Raw genomic sequence first — 27,132 nt, forward strand, 5'->3', positions numbered from 1 at the left:
TATGCTCTTTTCCAAGAATACCGAGAGTGCTAATTTGTCTTTCTCTCTCTCTCTTTTTTTTTTTTTTTGAAATGGAGTCTGTCGCCAGGCTGGAGTGCAGTGATGCAATCTCAGCTCACTGCAACCTCCACCTCCTGGGTTCAAGCGATTCTCCTGCCTCAGCCTCCTGAATACCTGGGACTACAGGCACACGCTACCATGCCCAGCTAATTTTTGTATTTTTAGTAGAGATGGGGTTTCACCATGTTGGCCAGGATGGTCTTGATATCTTGACCTCGTGATATGCCCGCCTCGGCCTCCCAAAGTGCTGGGATTACAGGCATGAGCCACTGCACCTGGCCTCTTTTTCTTTTTTTAAAAGAGACAAGGTCTTGCTCTGTCACCCAGACTGGAGTGCAGTGGCATGATCATAGCTCACTGTAGCCTTGAACTCCTGGGCTCAAGCAGTCCTCCCACCTTAGCCTTCCAAGTAGCTAGGACTACAGGTGCATGCTACCATGCCCAGCTATTTAAGAAAAATTTTTTTTGTATAGACAGAGTTTCACTATGTTGCCCAGACTGGTCTAGAATTCCTGGCCTCAGGTGATCCTCCCGCCTCAGCCTCCCAAAGTGTTGGGATTACAGGTGTGAGCTACTGCACCTGGCCAAATTTCACCTTATTTAGACTTGAGTTTTTTGGATGGATTGGCAGGGAGAGATTAAGTAATAGGCTAAAAGGACCTAATAGTAATAGTGTATTAAAAATTATTTTTTTCAGGAATCATATCGACAGGTCATGAAAATGAGACCAAAAGATCTCTGGAAGCGATTAATGATAAAATTTCGTGGAGAAGAAGGCCTTGACTACGGAGGGGTTGCCAGGTAAGGACTTGCTTGCCAGCTTATGACATACGGATCTTTGTACTTACAAATTTAAGATACTTCCTGTGGTGTAACTTTCTCATTGACATTTATTTTTTGGTATTATATTCCCTAATGTTTGTATTACTGAGGATATCCTAATAGATATATTCATAATGAGGTTAGGGTGGCACTGCTACCGGACAGGTATTTTAGAACTCCCCAATGGATCATCTGAGTCCCGTGAGACTGCAGGCCCTGTGTTTTCTCCATCTCTCTCCTTAAGTACATTATTGCCTCTGCTTTACATTGTCAGGAACAGTTTTGAGATTTAAATGATGTATAACCTGAACTGAATACTGGTTCTCTTTGCTTCCATTGTTATGCCTTTTTACCTTGTTAAATGAATGTGTATGCATGCATGTGTGTATACACATGTACATATCATGATGGTCCTCAGAATGTTTCAGTACAGAACGTATAATGCTTCTGCTACATTTGTAACTCACGGGTCAAGTCAAATTGATTTTCTTTTTTTTTTTTTTTTTTTGGAGACAGGGTCTCCCTCTGTCACCCAGGCTGGAGTGTAGTGGCGCGATCTCAGCTCACTGCAACCTCCCCATCCTGGGCTCAAGAGATCCTCCCACCTCAGCCTCCTGAGTAGCTGGGACTACAGGTACAAGCCACCACACCCGGCTAATTTTTGTATTTTTTTTTGTAGAGATGGGGTTTTTGCCATGTTGCCCAGGCTATTCTCGAACTCCTGAGCTCAAGCAATCTGCGTGCCCTAGTCTTCCAAAGTGCTGGGATTACAGGTGTGAGCCACCGCACCCAGCCAGTGATTTATTTCTGATATTATATTTACTACAAGAATTCTTTTCTAAGTGTGAAAATTCGTTTTATATAAATGTAGGAGAAACACTGTAGCTCTGTATTGAAATGTTCCAAGGATCATTATAGTAATTCTGCTTTCCCTAATCTTCAACCAAAATTATGTTTTCAATAATTCCCATTAATTGTTATTTAGCATTACATGTGTGTATTCGTAGACTTATTTTCGTTCTGTCACCTTTTAAACCTATGGATGGTTTCTTTAGTGTGGATTTTTAAAAATAATCCCTTGCACATCATACTTAGGACTTGATAGTTTCTGTGGAATTTGTATTACTTACTCATAACTAGAATGAATGTTTATTGGGAAAACATCATCATCATCAACTACTGGTGGCATCTGAGTACTATAATTATATATATAGATCAAATAAGTAGTTTATTTTATTTATTTAGTTTTTTAGAGACAGGGTCTCGCTCTGTCACCCAGGCTCCATGGAGTGCAGTGGTGTGATCATGGCTCACTGCAGCTTCGAACTCCTAGGTACAAGTGATCCTCCTGCCTCAGCCTCCTAAAGAGCTAGGACTATAGGCACGTGCTTCCATGCCTAATTAAAAAAAAAAATTTGGCCAGGTGCGGTGGCTCACACCTGCAATCCCAGTACTTTGGGAGACCGAGGTGGGCAGATCATGAGGTCAAGAGATTGAGACCATCCTGGCCAACATGATGAAACCCCGTCTCTACTAAAAACTAAAAAAAAAAAAAAATTAGCTGGGTGTGGTGGCGCACACCTGTAGTCCCAGCTATTCAGGAGGCTGAGGCAGGGGAATCACTTGAACCCAGGAGGCAAAGGTTGCACTGAGCCGAGACTGTGCCACTGCACTCCAGCCTGGTGACAGAGCGTGACTCCATGTCAAAAAAAAAAAAAAAAAGTTTTTTTTTGTTTGTTTGTTTTTGTTTTTTGGTAGAAACAGGGTCTGTGTTGCCCAGGCTGGTCTCAAACTCCTGGCCTCAAGTGATCCTCCTGCCTCAGCCTCCCCAAGTGCTGGAATTACAGGCATGAGCCACCATGCCTGGCTCATGTAGTCAGTTTTTTTGTTGTTGTTGTTTTTGAGATGGAATCTCACTCTGTCGCCAGGCTGGAGTGCAGTGGCGCAATCTCGGATCCCTGCAACCTCTGCCTCCTGGGTTCAAGCAATTCTCCAGCCTCAGTCTCCCGAGTAGCTGGGACTGCAGGCGCTTACAACCACGCCTAGCTAATTTTTGTATTTTTAATAGAGACGGGGTTTCACCATGTTGGCCATGCTGGTCTCAATCTGCTGACCTTGTGATCTGCCCACCTTAGCCTCCCAAAGTGCTGCGATTACAGGCATAAGCCACTGCACCCAACCCAGTTTTTTGTTTTTTAACCTTACTACTGTCAGGGTTTGAGCAGAATAAATGGAATGTGACAGTGATCTGCTTTTTCTGAACTTTATTCCATAGTAGAATCTCAAAGTAGTTGAGTTCTGCTCTTATTTGTGTTCTAAATACTTGGTAAAACAAAACAAAAATTTGGATTTTCTTTTTAAAAAACACATACACACACCAAAAGCACAAGACACATCAGATGAGTGTTATGTTGGGAAGGCTGCTTATGTGGAGACGTTACTTCTTTTTTTAATCTCTAGAGTAGTTTTTCAAATGTTACATAATGGTAGTAATTTAATTTAGACTCCATCACATAGAATTTTGAAACATTTTCCTTTAACTAGTTTTAATACTATTCTGCATTTGCTCAAAAATATTATTCAATCTGTTTAATCCATAATACCAAGATATATCATTTAAATAACCTTCCCTAGCCGAGGAATGACAAGAATTAAGACTAGAACTACATTTCTTAAGTCCTAGACTAGTGAATTTCCAAAGTGAGTAACAAATTATCTTTTATACTTTGAAAAATTTGAAGGATTTAATAAATTCAAGGTGGAAGTACTTTTTATTCCAGGTTTTAAAAACATTGATTTACGTTTGAAGTCAAGAAGTGGTATGGAACATACCCAAAGAATGCAGGTTTGCCCTTGAGTCCATACCTACACCAAATGCCTTGCAATCCTTACCCACTTATATTTTTATCATGGTATGTTTTAGGGTTTATACAGTGAATGATAATGAAATGGATAATGAAATGTCCATACTCAATACTACAACAAAATATACCCTTGTCCAAAATGAAGAGTAAATCAATACTATATTATATGTCTGTATAAACTGGTCATGATAAGAGTAGACCAGGATAGTATAGATGACGTGGACTCTTTTTTTTTTGTTTGAGACAGGGTCTCACTCTGTCACCCAGGCTGGGGTGCAGTGGTGCAATCTCAGCTCACTGCAGCCTCGACCTCCAGGGCTCAAGCAGTCCTCCCACCTCTGCCTCCCAAGTAGCTGGGACTATAGGCAAGTGCCATCAACCTGGCTAATTTTTGTATTTTTTGTAGAGATGGGGTTTCGCCTTGTTACCCAGACTGGTCACAAACTCCTGAGCTCACGCAAACCACCTGTCTTGGCCCCCCAAAGTGCTGGGATCACAGGTGTGAGCCACCGTCCCCAGCCTCACATGGACATTTTGAAATAAAACCATATTCTTGCTTTTGTTTTATGTTTATTATGGATTACAAATTTATTTGGCAATTAAAAGTAACAGACCACTGGACTATATCATCTCATGAGTAGCTGAACTGTTGGATAATACTTTTATACGCTTTGATGCTAAAATATAGTAAAATTGCCTAAATTTTGAGTGAGATGTTACTTCAATATAATAGTTTTTATATGCTATTTGGGTATGGTAGATTTTTCCAGTGTGCTCTTATATAACTGTAGTTAGTGCTTTTTTTTGCCTTTTATTAATTTAAAACATTATTTGCTAAAATGATGAATTAATGACATATCTTAATAAAAATGTATACGTTAACAAAAAAATTCCTTGGTCATATCTTGTTTTCTAGGGAATGGTTGTATCTCTTGTCACATGAAATGTTGAATCCATACTACGGCCTCTTCCAGTATTCAAGAGATGATATTTATACATTGCAGATCAATCCTGATTCTGCAGTTAATCCGGTATGATTTGAAGTTATGATGTGAATTATGACCTATAATGCTTTTCGTGTTTACATGTTAATGTAGTTTATTATATAGAAATTGTTTGTCCTTGTCTTAGTTGTGCCCTTTGACTCAGCAATTCCTCTTCTATAAAATTTTCCCGAGCAGATGATTATGGATATATGCACCAATTTGGAAACAGGGATGTTTATTGTTTATAGTAGCACTCAACTGAAAACAACATAGTTGTCTTCAAGAGCCAGGGACTGATTAAATTATGACATGAAGCAGAATAATGCAAATGATTAAAGGCATACGTTCTGGAATTAGAAAGACATGTCGTGGTCTCATCACTTACTAGCTTTGTGACCTTTCAGGGCAAGTTCGTGGACTTAAGCTTCAGTTTTGTCATTGCTAATAAATACATTTGTACCTCAAAGAGGGGTTATGAGAATGAAATGGGACCCTGCACATTAAGCACTTAGCACAGTGCTGTATGTTATTCACTCTACAACTCTATCGACTACATTATTAAGCACCTGACAGAAGTTAGCAGTTATTACTAATGTATTGTTTTTATATTGTCTTTCCACATAAGGGCATACTATACAGCCACTAAAATGATAATGTGGGATAATAGTTAATGATATGGAAAGATGGTGTTTATGATGTGTTAAGTGAAAAGAAGGTTATCAAACAGTATAATGCAACTTTGGTAAATATATATGTGTGTGTGCATGTGTGTGTGTGTTACTTTTAAAAAATAAACAAAAACTTAAAAGGTTTAAAGATGAGCTTAAAAGATTACTTAGTAAATAGAGAGGTAAAAGAATTTTAAAATACAAACATCTAACAAAACAATGTCTGACGAAAGACCAAATATATATAAAAGGGTAGAAATGTTAGATTTGTTTCAGGAAATTATTTAGGGAGGATTTTGAGGTGAAGGTTCTTTTTGGAGGGCCCACTACTGCCCCTGTAGTAACAATAGCCCACATTCATTGACTGCTTACAACATGCCAGGTCCAGTTCCAGGGGTTTCAAACATCACCTCATTTTACTCCTCATAGAGATGCTTTTTAGATACTGTTATTATCCTCATATTTCCAGATGTGGACAGTTAGTCCTACAGGGGTTAATTTGTCCATATGCCATTGACTAGCAGAATCATGATTCTAATTCAAGTCTGACACCAAGTCTGTGCTCTTAAATCTATGGTGTTTTGATGTTAAATTTCTGGTTAGATCAAGGAAGTAGGGAGGTTTAGGATTGAAAGATTTTTTTTCATGACAGAGGGCTCAGCAGGAGGTGAGAGAAGGAAGAGCAAAAGATCTGCAAGTAGTTGAATGAGGCTCTGGGACCATAGTTTGGACTTAATTTCTAAAAGATAAAATTTACAAAGTGACTGGCCCCCTGCGAGAAGGGCATATTACCCTGTGTAACATGCTGTTCTCTGGTGATCTAGAGACTCCTGAGCATGCCCTAGAGAAATACTCCCTCCTGACTATATTGAAGAGTAAAAATTTTATGCTTATTCTCAAAAGAATTAATGTTGCTGAAATATTTCATTTTTATTAAAATTTTCCTGGATAATGTCTAACTTGAGTATATATACTGTTTTCAATTTCAGGAACATTTATCCTATTTCCACTTTGTTGGACGAATAATGGGAATGGCTGTGTTTCATGGACATTATATTGATGGTGGTTTCACATTGCCTTTTTATAAGCAATTGCTTGGGAAGTCAATTACTTTGGATGACATGGAGTTAGTAGATCCAGATCTTCATAACAGTTTAGTGTGGATACTGTATGTATTGAGTCTTCTATCTCTTCATTATAGTTAAACTCTGAGCTTTAAAAAAAAATATGTTTCAAAACTGATGTGCTTAAAAAAATTACACAGAAAATATTGAGTGGTTATTTGAGTGATAGGATCGTATATGATTTCCCCCTTTCTGTAGCTTCTTTATACATTTCAAATTCCTTAAACTTAGCAAGTGTTACTACTTTAAAAAGGAAAAAACAACTAGTATATTCTATTTTTAAAAGTACTTTATCTAATTATTTCCTCAATGTGATGCAAATTCTGTTCCAAACCTGCATGTGTTAGAATAGCAAATTCTTGCTGCTGTTGATTTTAATGAAGTGGCGTTTGTTGGAACCATACTTTTAGATTAAGAACTAATTGTTGAATTTAAGCTAAGAACTGATTCTGTTTTTCAAGAGGTCATTGTTTTATGAAGATACACTGGCAATGTTTATTTTTTATAAAGTATACAGTAGCTTTCTCACTAGGGATACACAGGCACTTGGCCCCTTGGAGTACAGTACCGAGTAGGGCTCTTCAAAATGCCAAATATAACTGAAATTGTCCTATATTGGTGGTTCTCGCAAGGCCCAGCTTTGACCAAGGTTCGTTCTCATTACTCATTTTCTGTGTTTATGAAGGTTAAAGCTCTTTGACTTTTCTGTCCAGAAAGAACTAGGTGGTATGGAAGCAGAATCTGACCTCACATTTGTTATATTATAAAATGATCTTAGTTTTATCTCACCAATTAATACATCTATAGGGTCTGTATTTTAGGTTTCTCAGTTACATATCTTTTCCTCTTTCCTATCCAGTGAGAATGATATTACAGGTGTTTTGGACCATACCTTCTGTGTTGAACATAATGCATATGGTGAAATTATTCAGCATGAACTTAAACCAAATGGCAAGAGTATCCCTGTTAATGAAGAAAATAAAAAAGAATATGTCAGGTAAACACTCCTGTGTTCTCAAGGCTGAATTTTTTTAAATGTTCTAGAATGTTAGTATGAACAAACTTAAATATTTAGATAGTACTACTTAGTGTTACAAAATCCGCTTCAGGAGAATTTAGTGGCTTATTTAGAATAGACATTTTATTATTTCTCACAATTCCATGGGTCAGGAAATTGGGCAAAAGAACAACATGGATGACAACACTGCTGTTCCACAAGATGTCAGCTAGGCCTGCAACACCAGGATGGCCTCTTCACTCATAACTAGGATAACTCAAATGGCTGAGGGCTAGCTGGCATGGCTGTCAACTGGGGTCACTGTCTGGGGCCTTGTTCTCATTGTTGGCTGAGTTCCTTGGTCCTCCCTGTGTGATATCAAAGGCCATTCCCTCTTTCCATGACCACTCCTTCTCCCCATAGCCACTCTCTCTCCCAACAAGATAGCCAGACTTCATAATTATGGGGTGGCCAGCTTTCTAAAGCTCAAAAGCAGAAGCTGCTAGATCTTTTTTTTTTTTTTTTTTTTGAGACGGAGTCTCGCTCTGTCACCCAGGCTGGAGTGCAGTGGCGCGATCTCGGCTCACTGCAAGCTCCACCTCCCAGGTTCACGCCATTCTCCTGCCTCAGCCTCTCCGAGTAGCTGGGACTACAGGCGCCCGCCACCACGCCCGGCTAATTTAGGTTTACCTTGGTCTCGACTCTGACCCTTGGATCCCCCCCCCTTACAAGCGTGAGCCACCGCGCCCGGCCAGAAGCTGCTAGATCTTTTTAAGGCCTAAGCCTGGTCCTGGCCAACGTGACTTCTGCTGTCTACTTCTGGTTAAACTGAGACAGCCAGCCCAGTTTCATCATGGAGGAGGAGCTGTACAAAGGTGTGAATACCAGGAGATGTGGGCACTGGGGCCACGTGTGGTGTAGCTACCACAGGTGGCAATTCAGAAGGGCTTTTGTGCTGTATCTTACTAACACTTAGCCTGTTTATAAATGAGCACATTGTGAGTTTAGGGATAAATGTAAATAAATGTTTTTCAGATTTCATAAAGTAAAAATTGAGGAATTTTTATGTATTGGGCTAATTTGGCTTATGAGAAATAAAAAGTCCTCTAAACATAGAACTATGGTAATCAGTTTTGGGAGTTTGAACTTGAACTTTACTGTATATACACAGAAACTTGCATGATATACTTTTTGTGTATAGATTATGTTCCCAAATCTTACTAAAATGTTTCCTAGTTTAAATATGAGGTCCACTTGATTGGAGTGAACACTGGCATAGCTTTTCTGGAAAGCAGTTTGATACCAGCAGCATGTGCCCTTTAACTAGCAGCTCTGTGTTTAGGGCTCTTCTGCAGAAACACACATGTAACTGAACAAATATGGGGAAAGACGGTCAATTAAATGCTACTTGTGAAAAAAAGTTACACTACTAAAATGTTTTTAGAGAAGAATGATTATATTATACATTCAACAGAATATTATGTGGATATTTAAAAGTGCATAAGCTGTCAAATTTTAAAAGTAAGTCTTAGAAGAATTATATAGGAACAAAATCCATGGTTTTTTGGTTTGTTTGTTTGTTTTGGTTTTTTTTGAGGCAGAGTCTCACTCTGCTGCTCAGGCTGGAGTGCAGTGGCACGATCTTGGCTCACTGCAACCTCTGCCTCCCGGGTTCAAGTGATTCTCCTGCCTCGGCCTCCCGAGTAGCTGGGACTACAGGTACGCACCACCACGCCCGGCAAATTTTTTTATTATTAGCAGAGATGGGGTTTCACCATATTGGCCAGGCTGGTCTCAAACTCCTGACTTCATGATCTGCTTGCCTCAGCCTCCCAAAGTGTTGGGATTACAGGCATGAGCCACTGCGCCTGGCTGTTTTTTTATAATTATACTGAAGATGTTCAGGAGGCTGCAACCAAATAAAGTTTTTGCCTAGGATGAGGGAGTGGAGGTGATGCGACTGGAAATAGGGAGGAGAAAGAGGGTAAAAGAATGGACTTTCATATTTTACTGTCTCCATAGTTAATGTTTGATTTTTTTTGTTATATACATAAAAAGTATGTATTACATTTCTACTTAAAAAAATGAAAGAACAGGCTGAGTGCAGTGGCTCGTGCCTGTAATCCCAGCATTTTGGGAGGCCAAGGTGGGTGGATCACCTGAGGTCAGGAGTTCGAGACCAGCCTAGCCAACATGGTGAAACCTCGTCTCTACTAAAAATACAAAAATTAGCCAAGCATGTTGGCAGGCACCTGTAATCCCAGCTACTTTGGAGCCTGAGGCAGGAGAACCGCTTGAACCTGGGAGATGGAGGTTGCAGTGAGCTGAGATCGTACCACTGCACTCCAGCCTGGGTGACAGAATGAGATTCCATCTAATATAAATTAAAAATAATAAAAAAAAGAACAAATGAGAATTTCCTAAGTCTTAGCAGTGTCTCCTTTTCAAGACCTCATGTGTCCTACTTAGTCCCTGGATCCCACTCTTCAGAGTTCAGTCGTGGTTACAGCACACAGTAATAATCCCTTGCCAACGACAGTTATGAGATTAAAAATTACAAATAAAAACTTTTACAGTTATACAGTTTTGCTGTCCCCTTAACCCAGCAAACAAAAATGTGGTCCTCCAAAGGATGCAATGTTAAGTAACTTATTTCTTAAAGTAGAGAACCATTTATCCAAATTTGGAAATGTTAACAAATTTGACAGATGAGTAAGTTCTGTGGTGCATGAGATGGAGAAGTTTTCTTGGGTAGATAGATAAATAAAAACAATTCACTTATAAATCATACATTCACACAATAGATGTAGTTTAGTGCATTTTTTATTGGTAAAATTACATCTTCCAGAATTTTTATATCCTCTAGAGAACAATGATTATTTAATCAAAAAGTGCTTGCTATGGCTTTTACCATTTCTTTTTCTCATTTTTAGTATGAGGATTCTCTACCTCCTGTTCTCCTGTAGGCCTCCCTCAAATAGAAACAAAACGCTCAACACATTCAAATTACATTTGCACGTAAAATCAGAAAAATAAGTCATTTTTGAGTGAAAGAGCTCTTTATTCTAGTTATTGGCATGTATGCTATAAGTTTAGAAAGAAATTTCATCAAGACTCAGCTCTAGTAGACGTCCTGTTTCCTGGGAGCTTCTCTGATTTGGAGGGTTGCCTGCTGATGCTGCTTTTGTTGGTAGTTTACCGCTTTTCATCAACATTGAACTGTGTCACACCTCAGGGTTCATTTATCCCCATTAGTCTGAGATTTATTTTTAGACTTTAGGCTAAATCGTTAATGTTAGATGCTTGTAAAATGCAGTGTTACTAAAGTAGAGATTTATAATAATAATTACCAGATCTGAAAATATATGTGATTAAACGAAATCCTGCCTAATGTTTACAGGCTCTATGTGAACTGGAGATTTTTACGAGGCATTGAGGCTCAATTCCTGGCTCTGCAGAAAGGATTTAATGAAGTAATTCCACAACATCTGCTGAAGACATTTGATGAGAAGGAGTTAGAGGTTAGTGCATTAGTATTATAACATCACTAGTGTAACAAGGAAGGATTGGGAATTATTTTGTTACTTAGTTTTAGAGGAAAGTCGTATTTCTGCTGCTTTCTAAGTTTCATGGTTCTATGCTTGAGAATTCTTATTCACAGGAAAAGTCTTTCATGCTTTTGAAGATCTTTCATGCTTTGGAATTTCTGTGAGTGAACAATCTCTCTCTCTCTTATTTTTTCTGAGACAGGGTCTCACTCTGTCACCCAGGCTGGGGTGCAGTGGTGCAATCATGGCTCACTGCAGCCTTGACCTCCTGGGCTCAAATGATCCTTCCACCTCAGCCTCCCAAGTAGCTGGGACCACAAGCATGCACCAGCATACCTGGCTAATTTTGTTGTTTTTGTTTTTTTTTTTGGTAGAGGCAGGGTTTTGCCATGTTTCCCAGGCTGGTCTCAAACTCCTGAGCTCAAGTGATCCGCCTGCCTTGGCCTCCCAAAGTGCTAGGATTATAGGCTTGAGCCACCGTGCCCGGCTGTGAGCAATCTCTCTTATATTGGGAAAATTTTTAATTTATTTTTCTATCCTGTACTTTCTTATTTTAAACAGATTTCATGACTTATATGTACATTCTTCCAATATATGTTTATTCCCTAACTTAGTGGTTACTGATTTAGTTAAGTAAAACCTCATTAATCTACCATATTGAAATTTATTTGGGTAAGAGCCTACTCTGAATTGGTTTTACACTAAGCTTGCAAGAAAGCATTTGATAGACAAGATCATCGAGAAAATAACTAAAACACCTGGGATAAATTGAATCTAAATGTCTGTCTCTCTTTTTTTTTTTTTTTTTTTTTGAGACAGAGTTGCCCAGGCTGGAGAGCAGTGGCACGATCTCGGCTCACTGCAACCTCCACCTCCTGGATTCAAGTGATTCTCCTGCCTCAGCCTCCTAAATAGCTGAGACTATAGGCACCCGCCACCACGTCCAGCTAATTTTTGTATTTTTAGTAGAAATGGGGTTTCACCATGTTGGCCAGGCTGGTCTGGGACTCCTGACCTCAAATGATCCACTCACCTCGGCCTTCCAAAGTGCTGGGATTACAGGTTGTGAGCCACCGTGCCTGGCCTCTAAATGTCTTTAGATTAACAGCCATACTAAACAGTTAATAGTTTTTTGTTTCCTTTTAAAGCTGGCCCTTAAACACCTCAGGTCTGGTTTTGTAATTAAGACCTTAAACAAATACATCTGAATTTCCTACTGAACTACTAAAAAACATGAGGTTTAATTCTATTAAAGGTCCCAAATTTATTTAGTAGTTAGGGATAACACAAATATTTGAAGTCTACTAATAATTTGAAACATGATTTTATTCACTGCCTTCAATGTCCTTTCTAAATAAATCTGTTAATAGACCTGTTAGCAAACAAATCTAAAAAGGTTGGTTTTACTTAATACTCTCCCCATTCCTTTTGTGATTGAATTGTTCATAGTGAAATAGCTAGGAGGAAGTAGTTAGATGGAGAAGGAGAACATAGCAGGAATGCTGATAAGGTTGAAATATAATGCATTTTCATCTCTTTATACAATAAACGAGGATTTGGCCTTCTAACTGCCATTCCTCTGAAGAAAAGAATTTAGGAGGTGCCTTTTATGTCATTAAATACACCCATAATCCTTTTTGGATAACCTCCTCCCTGTTCAGTGTGGTGTTAATTCAGTGAACCCTGTAGAAAGCTTTGTTGGAGATTTTATTTCAGAACCCCATAGAAGCCTTACTGGAGACTTTATTTGGTAGGGTTAGGATTTTTAATATAGTTTCTACTACTAATGGGTCATGAAACTTTTTCTTCTTTTTTTTTTTTTTTTTTTTTTTTTTTTTTTGTGGAGACAGAATCTCACTCACTCTGTCGCCCAGGCTGGAGTACAGTGTGGTGCAATCTCCACTTACCACAACCTCCGCCTCCCAGGTTCAAGCAATTCTCGTGCCTCAGCCTCCCAAGTAACTGGGACTTCAGGTGTGCACCACCATGCCTGGCTAATTTTTATATTTTTAGTAGAGATGGGGTTTCACCATGTTGCCCAGGCCAGTCTTGAACTCCTTAGCTCAGGCAATCCGCCTGCCTCTGCTTCCCAAATTGTTAGGATTACAGGCGTGAGCCACCGCACCGGGCCTGAATCATTAAACTTTTTATTTTTATTTTTGAGATAGAGTCTCACTCTGTTGTCCAGGCTGGAGTGCAGTAGCATGATCCTAGCTCACTGTTAACTCCTATGCTGAAGTGATCCTCCCACCTCAGTCTCCCCAGTAACTGGTACTACAGGTGTGCACCGCCACGCCTGGCTAACATTATTTTGGCTTTTTTTTTTTTGGAGACACAGTTTCACTTGTCCTTCATGCTGACAGGATCTCAGCTCCCTACAACCTCCACTTCCTGGGTTCAAGCGATTCTCATGCCTTACCTGGGATTACAGGTACCTGCCACCACGCCCGGCTACCTTTTTGTATTTTTAGTAGATACAGGGTTTCACCATGTTGGCCAGGCTGGTCTTGAACTCCTGACCTCAGGTGATCTGCATGCCTCGTCCTCCCAAAGTGCTGGGATTACAGGCGTGAGCTACCACACCCTACCCATTTTTAAAGACGATATTTATAACATTTATTTTAGCATTGTATATATTAATCCTGGGTTTAATTATATAAAATATAGGATTTGCAAGTTATGTTTTATAGTACACATGGAATTCACTCCTATAAACATGTTAGATTAGTATGGTGAGTTAGTCTTGAACCCTAGGGAGATGTATTAATAGTATCAAAATGATTTGGATATAGTTCATCTGCGACCCTCTATCAGGATGTGTTTAGCAGAGGTCTGTATCAATGTGCTCATGTATTTTGTGCTTTAATATCAATTTAAGATTATTAAGCAAATGTAGCCAGGTGTAGTGGTTCATGCCTATAATCCTAGCACTTTGGGAGGCTGAGGCAGGCAGATCACTTGAGGCCAGGAGTTGGAGACCAGCCTGGCCAATATGGCGGAATCCTGTCTACTAAAAATACAAAAATTAGCTGGGCATTGTGGTGCATGCCTGTAATCCCAGCTACTCGGGAGGCTGAGGCAGGAGAATCACTTGAACACGGGAGGCAGAGGTTGCAGTGAGCCTAGATCATGCCACTGCACTCCAGCCTAGGAGACAGATCAAAATTCTGTCTTTAAAAAAAAATTATTAAGCAAATTGTATGAATCACTTATTCAACACCCATTTCTGAAGTTTCTGTGCATTATCGGTTGCTTCCCAGGATGTAGTGAAATGGATGTTACTGCCATATTACAGCAGAGGAATTGATTGACTTGCCCTCAATCAACAAAGCTAATAGGTATTGAAACTAGTAGATGATGCAGGTCCAAAGAAGGCACATATCAACTATATTTATTCTTTGGGTCTCAATTTCTGTCCTTTTTTTTAAAGCTTTATAATTTTATTATGAACTTATTGAAACATTCACAATTTTTTACCTGGTCAAGTCTATCACAGCTGTGGTTCTCAGACCCTGGGGCGGGAGTTTGCAATAAGTAGATATCTCTGGAGCTTTTTAAAATATAGATCCCAACTGTCACCCCAGATGCACAGAATTAAAATCTCTGAGCCTAGGACCTGGAATGTCAGTTTGAGAAGCTTTTCAGATGATTCTGGTGTGCATCTTTAATTAGGAACCACCAAATGAGAGCCAGCAGTACAAACCTAAGTTCTCTTTTGAGGAATTTTTGGCCTGACTATGGTTTCCACAGGTTTATTACTGTGTACTATTTTCACAGCTCATTATTTGTGGACTTGGAAAGATAGATGTTAATGACTGGAAGGTAAACACCCGGTTAAAACACTGTACACCAGACAGCAACATTGTCAAATGGTTCTGGAAAGCTGTGGAGTTTTTTGATGAAGAGCGACGAGCAAGATTGCTTCAGTTTGTGACCGGATCCTCTCGAGTGCCTCTCCAGGGCTTCAAAGCGTTGCAAGGTAACAGCCTGAGGGGCAGGCAAGCTGGGCGGCAGGTGGGCCAGGGGTGGCGGCGGGGCTGTCAGCATGGGGTCTGTGGAGGTATTTTATAAACCATGTGCTTAGAGATTCTCTTTTTCACTTCTTATCTGTGACTCACATTGTGATACCTTCTTCTCCCTCCTTTCTCTTGTTCCCCTCCCAAGAGCCTTTTCTGCGGGCTTCTCTGAGTGTAGTGAGTGCCGCATGCTAGAGACCGTACGTGGTGATGCTCTGCCTTTTGTTTTCTGGTCACCTTACTTTTAATTCTGTTGCACATTCCTGTAGGAAAGTCATTCACTTCCATGTTCACATCTCGACCTGGTGAAACGTTTACTGACTGGGGTGCCTCTCCCCTCTACTTTGCAGTTCTTTCTTTTATTAGACAGAAGCAGCATGGGTCATGGAAAGCATCTGTTCGGTCAGAGCATTTTAATTACTGCATGGCATCAGACCATTTGTTTACAACCATATTCCTTCTTTAAGAATGGTTTTCCGTGGAATAAGCTGGTTAATTTTGGGAGGAGCTGGTATTATTGCTAATGATTGTGGCGCTTCACTGGGTGGCACTTGCTTCCTTTACCTCTTAAGCACTTCATTTTCAAAGCTGCTGGTGATGAATAAGGACATACAAAGCGAGACTGGTACATAATTCGACAGTGCTGCCCATAGCGCATGCGCTGAAATCCCTTGTGGGGGAGAGCCTGCTTTCAGCTGTGCTGCCCTTCTGTGTAAGGAGAGCTCCTCATCCTCACACTTCCCAGATGCATAAAGTGAAGTTGTATTTCTGCTACATGTATTTATATGGGGTGCCTGTGCAACTGAAATGTATTCTATAGACGGCTCTTTTGCTCTCAGTCCAGTTTGAGTCATGAAATCTAAATTTGCATCAGGTCGTCATCTTTTTGAATGTGTGCCTATGTATTTTACCTTGGATTTGCCTGATTACTTTCCTTCTCATGCTTTTGGGATATTGACTTTCTATAAAAGATAGAAATTGGGAAAGGGATTTCAATCTTGAGTTTTTTCTCAAATGGAAACGTGAACGTATTACGGAACCTAAGCCTTATCTAAGGTTAATTCTGGCTCTTAAAACCCAGATGCTTTTCCTGCTGCCCTTTGGTAGTATGTGTGGATTCATTAGCATTCCCCTATCCCCAGATCCTGTGGTTTACTTACCAGTTTTATTCTAAGATTTTGGAGACTAATGCACGCACCTGCAGTGATTTCACCCACATTTCCTTCATTTGCAGGTGCTGCAGGCCCAAGACTCTTTACCATACACCAGATTGATGCCTGCACTAACAATCTGCCGAAAGCCCACACTTGGTAAGGTATTTTTGTAGCTTTATTCCCCATTCCATGTACATAGGTGTTCCAAACAGATTTGACTTTTTATTTATTGTACTTACTAGTGTTAAATGGGCCTTTAAAGGGAATGATAAGCAACTTAAGTGATTTAAAAGTTAAGATTATTTGGAAATTGGTAGGAAAACCCAAAAGTGGTCATCTCTGTTTTAGAGAAATACCTTTTAGTTTTCTGTGTGACAGACTGATGTGGCTATACTGGTATACACTTGCTAGGCCAGTTTATTTTGAATGAACTGTATACAATTTGATTTGCTTATTCACAGCTTCAATCGAATAGACATTCCGCCCTATGAAAGCTATGAAAAGCTGTATGAAAAGCTGCTAACAGCCATTGAAGAAACATGTGGATTTGCTGTGGAATGATGAGCTTCAAGGATTTACCCAGGACTCTATTTATACAACCCTGACTGACAGCCTCCTTTCAGCAGAGTTTCAAAGAATATGCTGAAATACAGGAAAACACCCCCCCCCCTTTTTTTTTTTTTTTTTTTTTTTACATTTTAGGACACTGTGAGGGGAAAGGACAATTTTGAAATTCCTTTTCAAGGAAAAAAAAGGTCTTTATGCTTTGCCATGAGGCCACATTCAGCTGCTATTTAAACTTAATATCTTGAACCTAAAGAATGCTGACTTTTCCTACATTTCCAGAGTTAGGCAGTATTCTACACTTAAAGACTACTACTATTTTTATAAAAGGTGATCTATTCAAATTGCTTCACAGATTTCAAGTCTCTCAAACATCAAGACAACTTCAGCAGTCGGTACAAGTCACATTTCATTTTGATTGAATACATGATTTTGAACAGCTCCTGTACTTGCTCTTTGTAAAAAAATAAAATTATTTTGAATTATTCTACCTTTGTAAACAATTGGCTAAAAGAATCATCTTTAAGAAATTAAGCCATTTACATGTCTGTGTTTTTCTATAGCAGAGCATTATATTTTGCATTATATGTTTCAACCTAGTCTAAGTGGGTCTTTTTTACATTTTTCAAGAACGGATTTCCTGGAATACAGCTATATAATTTTGGTTGTCAAATTCCTAATGCAACCATTTAGTCTAAACTTAGTCATTTATTTGTGACAATAAGATGTGTTCAGGGACTCCCTGTTTTTAAGAGACTCTTTAAAAAAAAAAAAAACCTAATGTTTTTATCTTGAGTCAATATGATTAGGTATTTTGGATTTACTTTTAATCTTAAAATACTGCATTTTTATAGCTTCTCAGAGCATGTGGATGGGATGGGATTTTCGTTATTTTGCTGGGTCAGCTTATCTTTAATATATGGACTATTCCTATAAACCAAAGTCTCTGACAAGTACACCTAATTTATATTGTATTTTAACTACAATGTAAGTTTCCATTAACAAAACCATCCTAAAGCATTAACTGCTCATAATTTTAATCAGCTAAAATTATGAAAAAGGAAGAATTTTGCTCTAAAGATTATTAATAAGCTTAGAAAATCCTGCTTTTACCTAACAGAATGAAGTGGGGTTGAGGGGGCGGTAGTATGAACAGTGATTCTAACTCTATGGCATAAATTACTTTGAAGAGTTCATTTTGGAAGTAAGGGAATCCCACTTCCCTTGGTGTTGAAGATCTGCATCTGATTTTGAAACGTCCAGATTTAGCTTTCAAGGTGTGTGGCATGTTGAATGATCCAGAAGCAACAAAAACTCGGGTGAGGAATTGAAAAAATCTGAAATCACAGTTGGATTTTTAAATTCAACCATTAAAAATATGCACTATCAGTTTTTTTTACATTGATGTGAAATAAGCAAATTTTCATGAGATAATTAAGCTGCAAAATTTAAAGTTATCAAGTAAATAGGTCCTCTGTGTTCTGTTTCATGTGTTGGAGTGGGTTTCAGTCTGTGTTCTTGGAGCCAAAGGGTTCCTCAGGGGTGCCTCAGGAGTAATGGTTTAAGAGAAGAGGGGCAATGAGAGGGAGCGAGGGGGAAGGCCTAGTTGGTATTTGAGCAGGAGCCTTAGGCTCCATATCCCCACCCCCTTTACCCAGAACAGCCCATTTTTCTGTTATGTATATTGGAATTTCAAGTAAGCTTTCATGGGGTGCAGCGGGGTGGGGAGCAATGGATGGGATAAAAGAAGTGGAGATTTTGCTGCTTTAAAAAAGTTGAGAACTACTTGTGTAGTTTTTAAGTATTTTAATGTATTTCATTTGGCCAAATTCAACTGCCACAAGCAAGCTAGTCATAGTTGTAACTGTGCAGTAGTAATATGCTTATGCCTACCTTTTTCCTCTCAAACAATTTGTTTTTTTACATTGCATTCTGAGTACTGAAGAGCATCTTGAAATGTATGGAAGTGGTTTCTATGCTATTTGATAATCAGTAATGTTCAGCTGTCATGATAGTACTTTATTGGTTGCAGACCCATCTCTCTTTTATATTAAAGCACTAGTGCAGTTTATAATTGTGCCTACTTTTAAAATCTTTCAGTAAAAACTAAGTACATAATGAATATAGAAATCATAACTGACAGGGATGCAGTAATAATGAAATGCTACTATCACTTATTTTAATATACAATATAAAGCAGGCAAATACCATTGCTTTTTGAGTGCCTTTTTAACTTTATACTAATGACTTCATAGAGCTTTAAAAGAAAGAAATTGGCTGGGCATGGTGGCTCACGCCTGTAATCCCAGCACTTTGGGAGGCCGACGTGGGCGGATCACCTGAGGTCAGGAGTTCGAGACCAGCCTGGCCAACATGGTGAAACCCTATCTCTACTAAAAATACAAAATTAGCGGGCATGGTGGCGCACTCCTGTAATCCCAACTACTTGGGAGGCTGAGGCAGGAGAATTGCTTGGATATGGGAGGCGGAGATTGCAGTGAGCCGAGATCACACCACTGCACTCCAGCCTGGGCGACAAGAGACTCCGTCCCCGCCCAAAAAAAAAAAGACTCTCCATAACAGTCTATGTTATCACCAACATATATAAAAACATGATTTAGATTTCCATTTCAAAGTTACATTACCCGATTACTTCCAAATAGGTGCTAAGCAAAAACCCCCAATGTGTTATTGAACCATGGACTTGCACCTCATGTTTAATGTGAATATTTATTTCCATGTCCCTCTTAACTGGTTTTTTCTTGTCTTCCCTCTAGCTGTATTGTTATTTCAGATATGTGATATCTGTTTTCATACTCTTGCCTTTCCATCATGAATGCTTAGTTATGAACAGAGATTCCTTTGTGTAGAGCTCATAGGCAGTACAGAGAGGTAAGTCCTGTCTCAGAGGGCCTTGTATCTTGGTGTAGTTTTTAAATAGTGCTGTGTATAGTGTACATTTTGTTTTGCACATAGTTTGTTGCCCCGAATGGGTTTTTTACCAAGCCTTTTTTTCTTTCATGTATTTACAGTCCGGAGCACAAGATTCTCTTCTTTCAAATACAATGTAATTCGCTTTACTTTACAACACTAAATCTGGGCTTTGAATTTCCAGTGCATTGGACTGATTGCATTGTTGGGAGTTAGAGGCTGTTCCAACCATCCTTAGTTTGGTAGAGCGGCTCCTTCTGCTTGTTTTCTAAGCGTACCGTCAACGGGTGCCATTTGTGGTATTTAACATGTTAGGATGATTGTTCCAAATGCTGAGTTGTTTTATTTCTAGATGTAATTAGTTCACTTTATGTAATATTCTTCTCTCAAACTGACTTTAAAAACAAAGTTTTATCATTTTCATTGTATTTGTATTTATTACAGAGTGTTTTAGCTTTGATATTCTTTGTATTTTCACTCATTTGTTACATGAGCTTTATCAATAACATCTGTATAAATGGTTTTTAAAAATTAACTATGTATGTGCCCATGCCGAAGTCGAGCAATAAAATCAATGCTGTTTGCACTGTCACAGCATCAACATTTTTAAAGAATATTGAGTTTGTAATGAATCGTTTTGAAAACATTTATGATTGGCTCTATGGAGGGTGACAACATGAGTCACAAAATGAAAAGTTCAAGAACACATGCCATCCTGAGTTGATGCCTCTGTCATGTTGCAGAGCTCAGGCCTCCTTTCTGTCTCCCAGCAGAACAGGGAAGGCGCCTGTTTTCTCCGGCCGTGGTGACTGCCCAGTTGGTAGTACCTGTTGGGGGTACTGCATAGGTGGATTTCTGAGGGGGGTCAGGGGCTAGTGGGGAAGAGCATCTTGGTCCTGTCACCAGTCTGCAACCATCTTTGCTATAATACATCTCTGCTCTGTAGGACAGGGCTATGATAGGGGCTCACATTTGCCAGCCCTACCTTGGCATGTCGAGCAGTAAAATTCTCATATGAAAAGGAGAAATCAATTGTATTTTTTCTAGAAGCCATGGATTTTAAGGTTTATAATTCACTACTGTATTAATGATAGTGGACTGAAGTCCAGCTAACTCTATGGATAGAAAAAGAATGAATATGGTCTGTGTAAGTCTACGCAGCATAGGGTGCAACAGAAGGGAACACCTGGGAAACGTGTAAGTAGTAGCAGTGTATTAAAGTTCAAAGGGTGAGCATGCTTTTGTTTATATACTTTTTTTATATTCTTTTGAATATTTTTGTCTTGCTTTGTCCCTCATTGCTGTGTTTACTGGTTTTATCTAAAATTTATAAAGTTTTAGTACATTAAAGATTTTTGGCCGGGTGCAGTGGCCATGCCTGTAATCCCAGCACTCTGGGAGGCCAAGATGGGCGGATCACGACGTCAGGAGTTCGAGACCAGCCTGGCCAACATGGTGAAACCCCGTCTCTTTACTAAAAATACAAAAATTAGCCGGGTGTGGTAGCGGACGGCTGTAATCCCAGCTACTCGGGAGGCTGAGGCAGGAGAATCGCTTGAACCCAGGAGGCAGAGGTTGCAGTGAGCTAAAATCGTGCCACTGCATTCCAGCCTGGACAACAGAGCAAGACTGTCTCAGTAAAAAAAAAAAAAAAAAAAAAAAAATTTAGGCCGGGTGCTGTGGCTTGCACTTGTAATCCTAGCACTTTGGGAAGCCAAAGCAGGTCAATCTCTTGAGCCTAGCTTGAGACCAGCCTGGGCAACATGGCGAAACCCCATCTCTACAAACAATACAAAAACTAGCGGGGGGCATAGTGGCACATGCCTGATAGTCCCAGCTACTGGAGGTGGGGCTGAGATGGGGGGATCGTTTGAGCCCTGGAGGCTGAGGCTGCAGTGAGCCATGATTGAGCCACCGTACTCCAACCTGGGCAACAGACTGAAACCCTGTCTCAAAAACAAATTTTTATTTGTTTTTTAGTATTATAATAGTCTACAAATTATCCAAAAGTTTGATTTGACTAATGATCAGAAGTTTAACCTAAAAAGTTTGTCCCTTCATTGTAATGAAGGTTAACCATGTTACCTACTGTATTGATTTGTACTTTATATACCAAATGCTTACAATACATATATATACAATAGGACATATGCAACAGAACAAGAGCCTAATAACAGGATAGAGGAGGTAATCACACAGGCAAAGTGTTACTTTACATTCCTGTGTTAACATTTGTAGCAAACTAGAAAGACCTGATTTTAAATTTTACTTAAAAGGTATCTGCCCTAAATGTGACTTGTCTGCTGCTCATTCAACAAATATTTACTGTGCCCCTGACTACATGCCAGGCTCTGTACTAGCTGATAGCCATATAGCTTTGCATGGTGGTTAGAAAGTGAACATCTAAAGTAATGCTTCTAGCCTGTGTCTCACTGTGGGCCAAGTTCAAACTTAAGCGCTCAAAACTCAATTTATGTACAGCAAAGAAGTCAGTCATGATGGGAGCACATGAGTAAATAAATTTCCCACCTCAGCAAGGCCCTGAATCCGACTTGGGTGTGTGTTTGTGGTCTGTGTTGCCCAGGCGGGAGTGCAGTAGCTATTTCACAGGCGCAGTCATGGTGCACTGTAGCCTCAAACTCCTGGGCTCACGTTGATCCTCCTATGCCAGCCTCCCAAGTGGCTGGGACTACAGGTGGGCACCACCACGCCATGGTGCAGTCTATGGGATGGGCAAGGGAACCTAAGATGTTTCTCCTCCCCACTTGAGTATTCTTAATTTTTTTTTTTTTTTTTTTGGTAGGAGGAGTCTTGCTCTGTTGCCCAGGCTGGAGTGCAGTGGTACAATCTCAGCTCACTGCAATCTCCACCTCCCAGGTTCAAGCAATTCTCATGCCTCAGCCTCCCAAGTAGCTGGGATTACAGGGTATTTACCACCATGCCCGGCTAATTTTTGTATTTTTAGTAGAGATGGGGTTTCACTATGTTGGCCGGGCTGGGCTTTTCATTAATTTTAAATATTGTCTGGTTAGTCCCTTATGATAGATGAGGCATTTAGTTTTAATACCAAGCACCTCACTCTGTTACACCCCCCACAGGACTTTCCAAATGGATGATTGTGATGAACCTTTCCTGGGCTGCTCCAAGCTGACTGGCTTGATGCACACGATCCACAGCACTTGAATCGCACCATCCTCTGCTTGCTAAGCTCGTCTGGTGAAGTGATCTTTATTTGCTTTTGACTTTTCAAAAATATGTTGTCTCCTATTTTCTGATCTTTGCTGAGCAATCCTATTCCTTCCCTGACCAATTCTCTCATAAATTCTTTTTTTTGTTGTTTATTCCTGGTTACTTTTTAGCTTTGTAAAGAGCACCAGTTCCCACCAATCACCAGAACTAGCAACTTCAATCTTCCTAAAATATTTTACATTAAAAAAAATCATAATAAAAGCATTGTTAGGCTTGTGCTAACAGATCTAATGGTATATAATCTACCCCTCAAAGTCACACCTGCTATGCTTCTGGATCTTTTCTATGTCATATTTATATTGCATCATATGTATAATACCTGCTCATACCATGGTTTTTTCTATAAAACTGCATATTTTGTAGCCTAAAATTTTTTTATGCAATATTTTATAGCTATCTAGATCTACTTTCTCTTCTGCTTAACATTTTTTAGAACTTATGTTCCAGCTCTTGAGTATCTAGCCTCATCTTGTGCATTTCCTGTCCTTTCCATTCACCTGTGCTTGCGGAATTGTCACAACATATCACAGGTGTCTGCATGTCATTTACCATGCTCCGAGCACACCCAGTCCATCAAGCCTTTCCCCGCTGGAAGCTCCCGCCTGCTTGGTTGCCCACCCTTCTGCCAGTTTCCATTCCAAGAGCTCAGCACTTGGAATCACAGCAGTTGATCCAGATGTCTTTTCTCTCTAGGTCAGTTTTCACTGCTTCATGCCTCCTGGCCTCTCATCATACATATACTCATCCCCACAGCACTCTCTATGCTCTAACGGAAGCCTCTCTCTGCCACTCCCTGGCTTCCAAGTCCCCACATCCTCAACTGCTCTGAGACTTCCTCTAGCTTAAGTGTAGCCTTTCCTCTTCATTGACGACGCCACCGCCAAGCGGGTTTTTTTTTTTTCCTCATATTCCTCCATACCAGAGATGAGGCTGGTGCACTCTTGCTCACTTGAAGCCCATCATGCCTCCTTCCCACCTGCAGTCACTAATGTGTCTTTGAATGATAGCCTGGCTTTCCACCCTTTATCTATCTCTTCTCACTGCTATCTTCTGCCAACCAACAGAAACCATAATGCATTTTTTATTTTTTATTTTTTTGAGAAAGAGTCTCACTTTTGTTGCCCAGGCTGGAGTGCAGTGGTGCGATCTCGGCTCACTGCAACCTCCGCCTCCCAAGTTCAAGCGATTCTCATGCCTCAGCTGAGTGCCACCATGCCTAATTTTTGTATTTTTAGTACAGACAGGGTTTCACCATGTTGACCAGGCTGGTTTCGAACTCCTGACCTCAAGTGATCCGCCCGCCTCAGCCTCCCAAAGTGCTGGGATTATAGGCATGAGCCTCCGCACCCAACCACCATAATGCATATTCTCTCATCTTCCAGCCATGTTATGGAAAGTCTACACAGACATGGTACTGTCAAGGTTCTCTGAGGCCCACCTCTGATAACCACCCACCTTTCTTCTCTAATGAATCAGAAATATGGTTTTTTTTGTCCTCAAGTGCTAATTCTTAATTATTTTTGTTGACTTAAAGCAACAAACTTCAGGAGCTGGCTGCTCACACAAGGCTTGTTAATTGCTTTGGCACAAATACGACTAATGAAGATTTCCCCCTTTTCAGATGTTTGTTAGGTCATAAATTCAAAAGCAGTAAGCTTTTAGAAAAAATTTTTATTTAAAAAATCATTAAAAGTACTAGAATGAAAATACAAGTAAAGCATTTGAAAATTATTTTTCTGGCTTAGACTGTTTTTACTGGCTCAATTCTAGCTCTGTCCTGGTAAAGGCCTCCAGAACCTTCACCTATTATCAAGTCTGGCCTCACAGGGAGGGACTTTTACTGTACTGAAAGGAAGCCAGCTGAAGCCGAGATCTGAAGCGCTCAGCTTCCAGTTCCCGGAAGAAAACATCATCATCATTCTGTGTTATCATGTCCTGCAGCTGCTGAATTTCCTTCTCCATCTTAGATCTCAGCTCCCTCTTCACCTTATGTAATGTCTGAAAAAAGAAGGCATGTCATCCTGCTGTTCACAGCATTTATCCAGGCCCTCATCTATTGTTCCCTCTCCATCTTCAGCTAATCAAACCCCTCCAAAATTTTCAATAATCTAGCAGCAGCAGCTCTTACAGAGACCTAACTAAAGTTAAAATCATAGGACAAAAATGTCTTGGGTCATACATGGATTGCCTTATTAGTCTTCTCTCCATTCCCTTTATAGGTATAATACATTTGGTTTTCTACTTCCTAAAAATGTAAGTAAGTCAGTCATGTGTCACTTAATGATGGAGATATGTTCCAAGAAATGCATCAAGTGATTTTGTTATTGTGCAAAATGTCAGTGTACTTACACAAACCTAGATGGTACAGTCTGCTGCATACCGGGGCTATATGGTACAGCCTATTGCTCCAACCACCAATGTACGAGGTCCCTTGCTGAAAGAAACATTGCCATGCAGTGCATGACTTGGCTTCTATCTTGTTAATTATTACCTCGGCCTGAGATTTCTCTCTGGCTTTAAGTTCTTGATGTTCCTGTGATATGGCTTCTGCCAGCAATGAAAACTGTTTATAGGAAGAAAAAACCAAATATTGTATTTAATGTTTGTAGTCCAAATGTAACATTTCTTAATGTTCACAGGCATAAAATCATTTTAATGGAAATAATAGGGCAATATACTGTACTATGGTCAGGTATTATTTGATCTTAAATTTCAATCTTGAAATGGGGTCCTCTAATCTGTAGAGTGCAAACTTTAGTTAACACAAGGTTTATTGTCAACAGACTAAGCAAGTTTTGCCACGAGGGCAAGTGGTCAGGACTAAGCACCACAGTGTAAGCAAGTGCCAGGAGCCCACCTGGTCCTTATAGTAGTTCTCCATGGAGTCCAGTTCATCCTGGTGGTGTCTCCTCTGTTCATCTCGCTTTTCTTTGGCATAGTTTCTTAGGTCTCGTAATCTTTGCTTTTGAATGTTTAAACCTTCTTCAAACAGTTTCTTAAATATCTGTCAGTTATTTAATCGTAAAAATAAAGTCATTGAGGAATATAATCATTTTGGCCAACTAGAGGTATATACTGATTGTATTTCACAAAGTTTTTTTTCTTTGGAAATACTAGTTTTATTCGGAAATTTTGACATACTATAAAATTTACCTCCTTTTTCTGAGACAGGTTATCGTTCTGTCACCTAGGCTGGAGTGTACTGGGGCAGTCACAACTCACTGCAGCCTTGACCTCCCAGGCCCCAGGCTCAAGCAATTCTCCCACCTTGGCTACCCAAGTAGCTGGGACTATAGGCATGTGCCACCACGCCTGGCTAAATTTTTAATTTTTTGGAGAGATGACATCTCACTATGTTGCCCAGGCTGGTCCCAAGCAATCCTTGCACCTCAGCTTCCCAAAGTGCTGGGATTACAGGCATGAGCCACTGAGCCCAGCCTTACCCTTTTAAAATAAATAATTCAGTATGTTTTATTATACTCAGTTGTGCAACCATCACCACTACACAACATTTTTACCATCCCAAAAAGAAACCATATACTGACTAGTGCTCATTCCCCCGTCCCATCCTTAGCAGTCACCAGTCTGTCTACTTTCTGTCTCCATGGATTTGCATATTCTGGGCACCTCCTAAAAATGGAATCATGTAATTCGTGGCCTTTCATATTTGGTTTCTTTCACTCCGCATGTTTTCAAGGTTCATCTATACTGCAGTATGTATGAATACTTCCTTTTTATTGCCAAATAACATCCTACTGTATGAATGAATGCACACTCTCTATCCATTCATTAACTGATGGACACTTTGGGTTGTTTCCCCTTTTAGGCTATTACAAGTAATGCTATGAACATTTGTGTTTTTTGTGTGATTATATAGCTAGGAGTGAAATTTCTGGGTCATAGGGTAGCTCTGTATGACCTTTTGGTAACCTTCTGAGGAACTGCTGGATTCTTTTCCAAAGCAGCTGCACCATTTTACAGCCCCAAGGTCTCCACATCCTTGCCAACACTTGTCCTCTCACTGTGGTTCTGAGTCGTATTTCCCTAATGACTAAGGTGTTCATTATCTTTTCATGTATCACAGAGATTCTTTAGAGTCTTCAGAAAAGCAACGTCAAGCAGCCATGTACACACAGGGAAAGAATGCCA

At 39.8% G+C, this 27,132-nt stretch overlaps 2 protein-coding genes across 6 annotated transcripts in view; one reads left to right on the plus strand and one right to left on the minus strand.

Moving 5' to 3' along the window:
• Window positions 1–20,326, plus strand: part of SMURF2 (SMAD specific E3 ubiquitin protein ligase 2) — a 116,511-nt gene extending 96,185 nt beyond the window's left edge. For 2 of the 4 annotated variants that reach the window (XM_032139651.2, XM_058431258.1), the window contains exons 11-18: window positions 758–861; window positions 4,663–4,777; window positions 6,390–6,568; window positions 7,384–7,521; window positions 10,922–11,042; window positions 14,847–15,048; window positions 16,320–16,395; window positions 16,701–17,290. In XM_032139651.2, coding sequence (XP_031995542.1) covers window positions 758–861; window positions 4,663–4,777; window positions 6,390–6,568; window positions 7,384–7,521; window positions 10,922–11,042; window positions 14,847–15,048; window positions 16,320–16,395; window positions 16,701–16,800 — 1,035 coding nt within the window. In that variant the 3' untranslated portion in view covers window positions 16,801–17,290. Of the gene's footprint in view, window positions 1–757; window positions 862–4,662; window positions 4,778–6,389; window positions 6,569–7,383; window positions 7,522–10,921; window positions 11,043–14,846; window positions 15,049–16,319; window positions 16,396–16,700 lie in introns of all 4 variants that reach the window. The other 2 variants (XR_009211038.1, XM_032139650.2) reach the window with 2 other exon arrangements.
• Window positions 20,327–24,431: 4,105 nt separating this feature from the next.
• The window catches only part of CEP95 (centrosomal protein 95), a 31,447-nt gene continuing 28,746 nt past the window's right edge, over window positions 24,432–27,132 (minus strand). The window contains exons 18-20 of one of the 2 annotated variants that reach the window (XM_058431661.1): window positions 25,841–25,987; window positions 25,475–25,546; window positions 24,432–24,981 (exon numbers count right to left, since the gene is read on the minus strand). In XM_058431661.1, the coding sequence (XP_058287644.1) occupies window positions 24,805–24,981; window positions 25,475–25,546; window positions 25,841–25,987 (396 nt within the window). In that variant the 3' untranslated portion in view covers window positions 24,432–24,804. The remainder of the gene's footprint in view (window positions 24,982–25,474; window positions 25,547–25,840; window positions 25,988–27,132) is intronic. The other variant, XM_032139654.2, reaches the window with a different exon arrangement.

This window comes from Hylobates moloch, unplaced genomic scaffold, assembly GCF_009828535.3.
Source record: "Hylobates moloch isolate HMO894 unplaced genomic scaffold, HMol_V3 SCAFFOLD_19, whole genome shotgun sequence".
NCBI lineage: Eukaryota > Metazoa > Chordata > Mammalia > Primates > Hylobatidae > Hylobates > Hylobates moloch.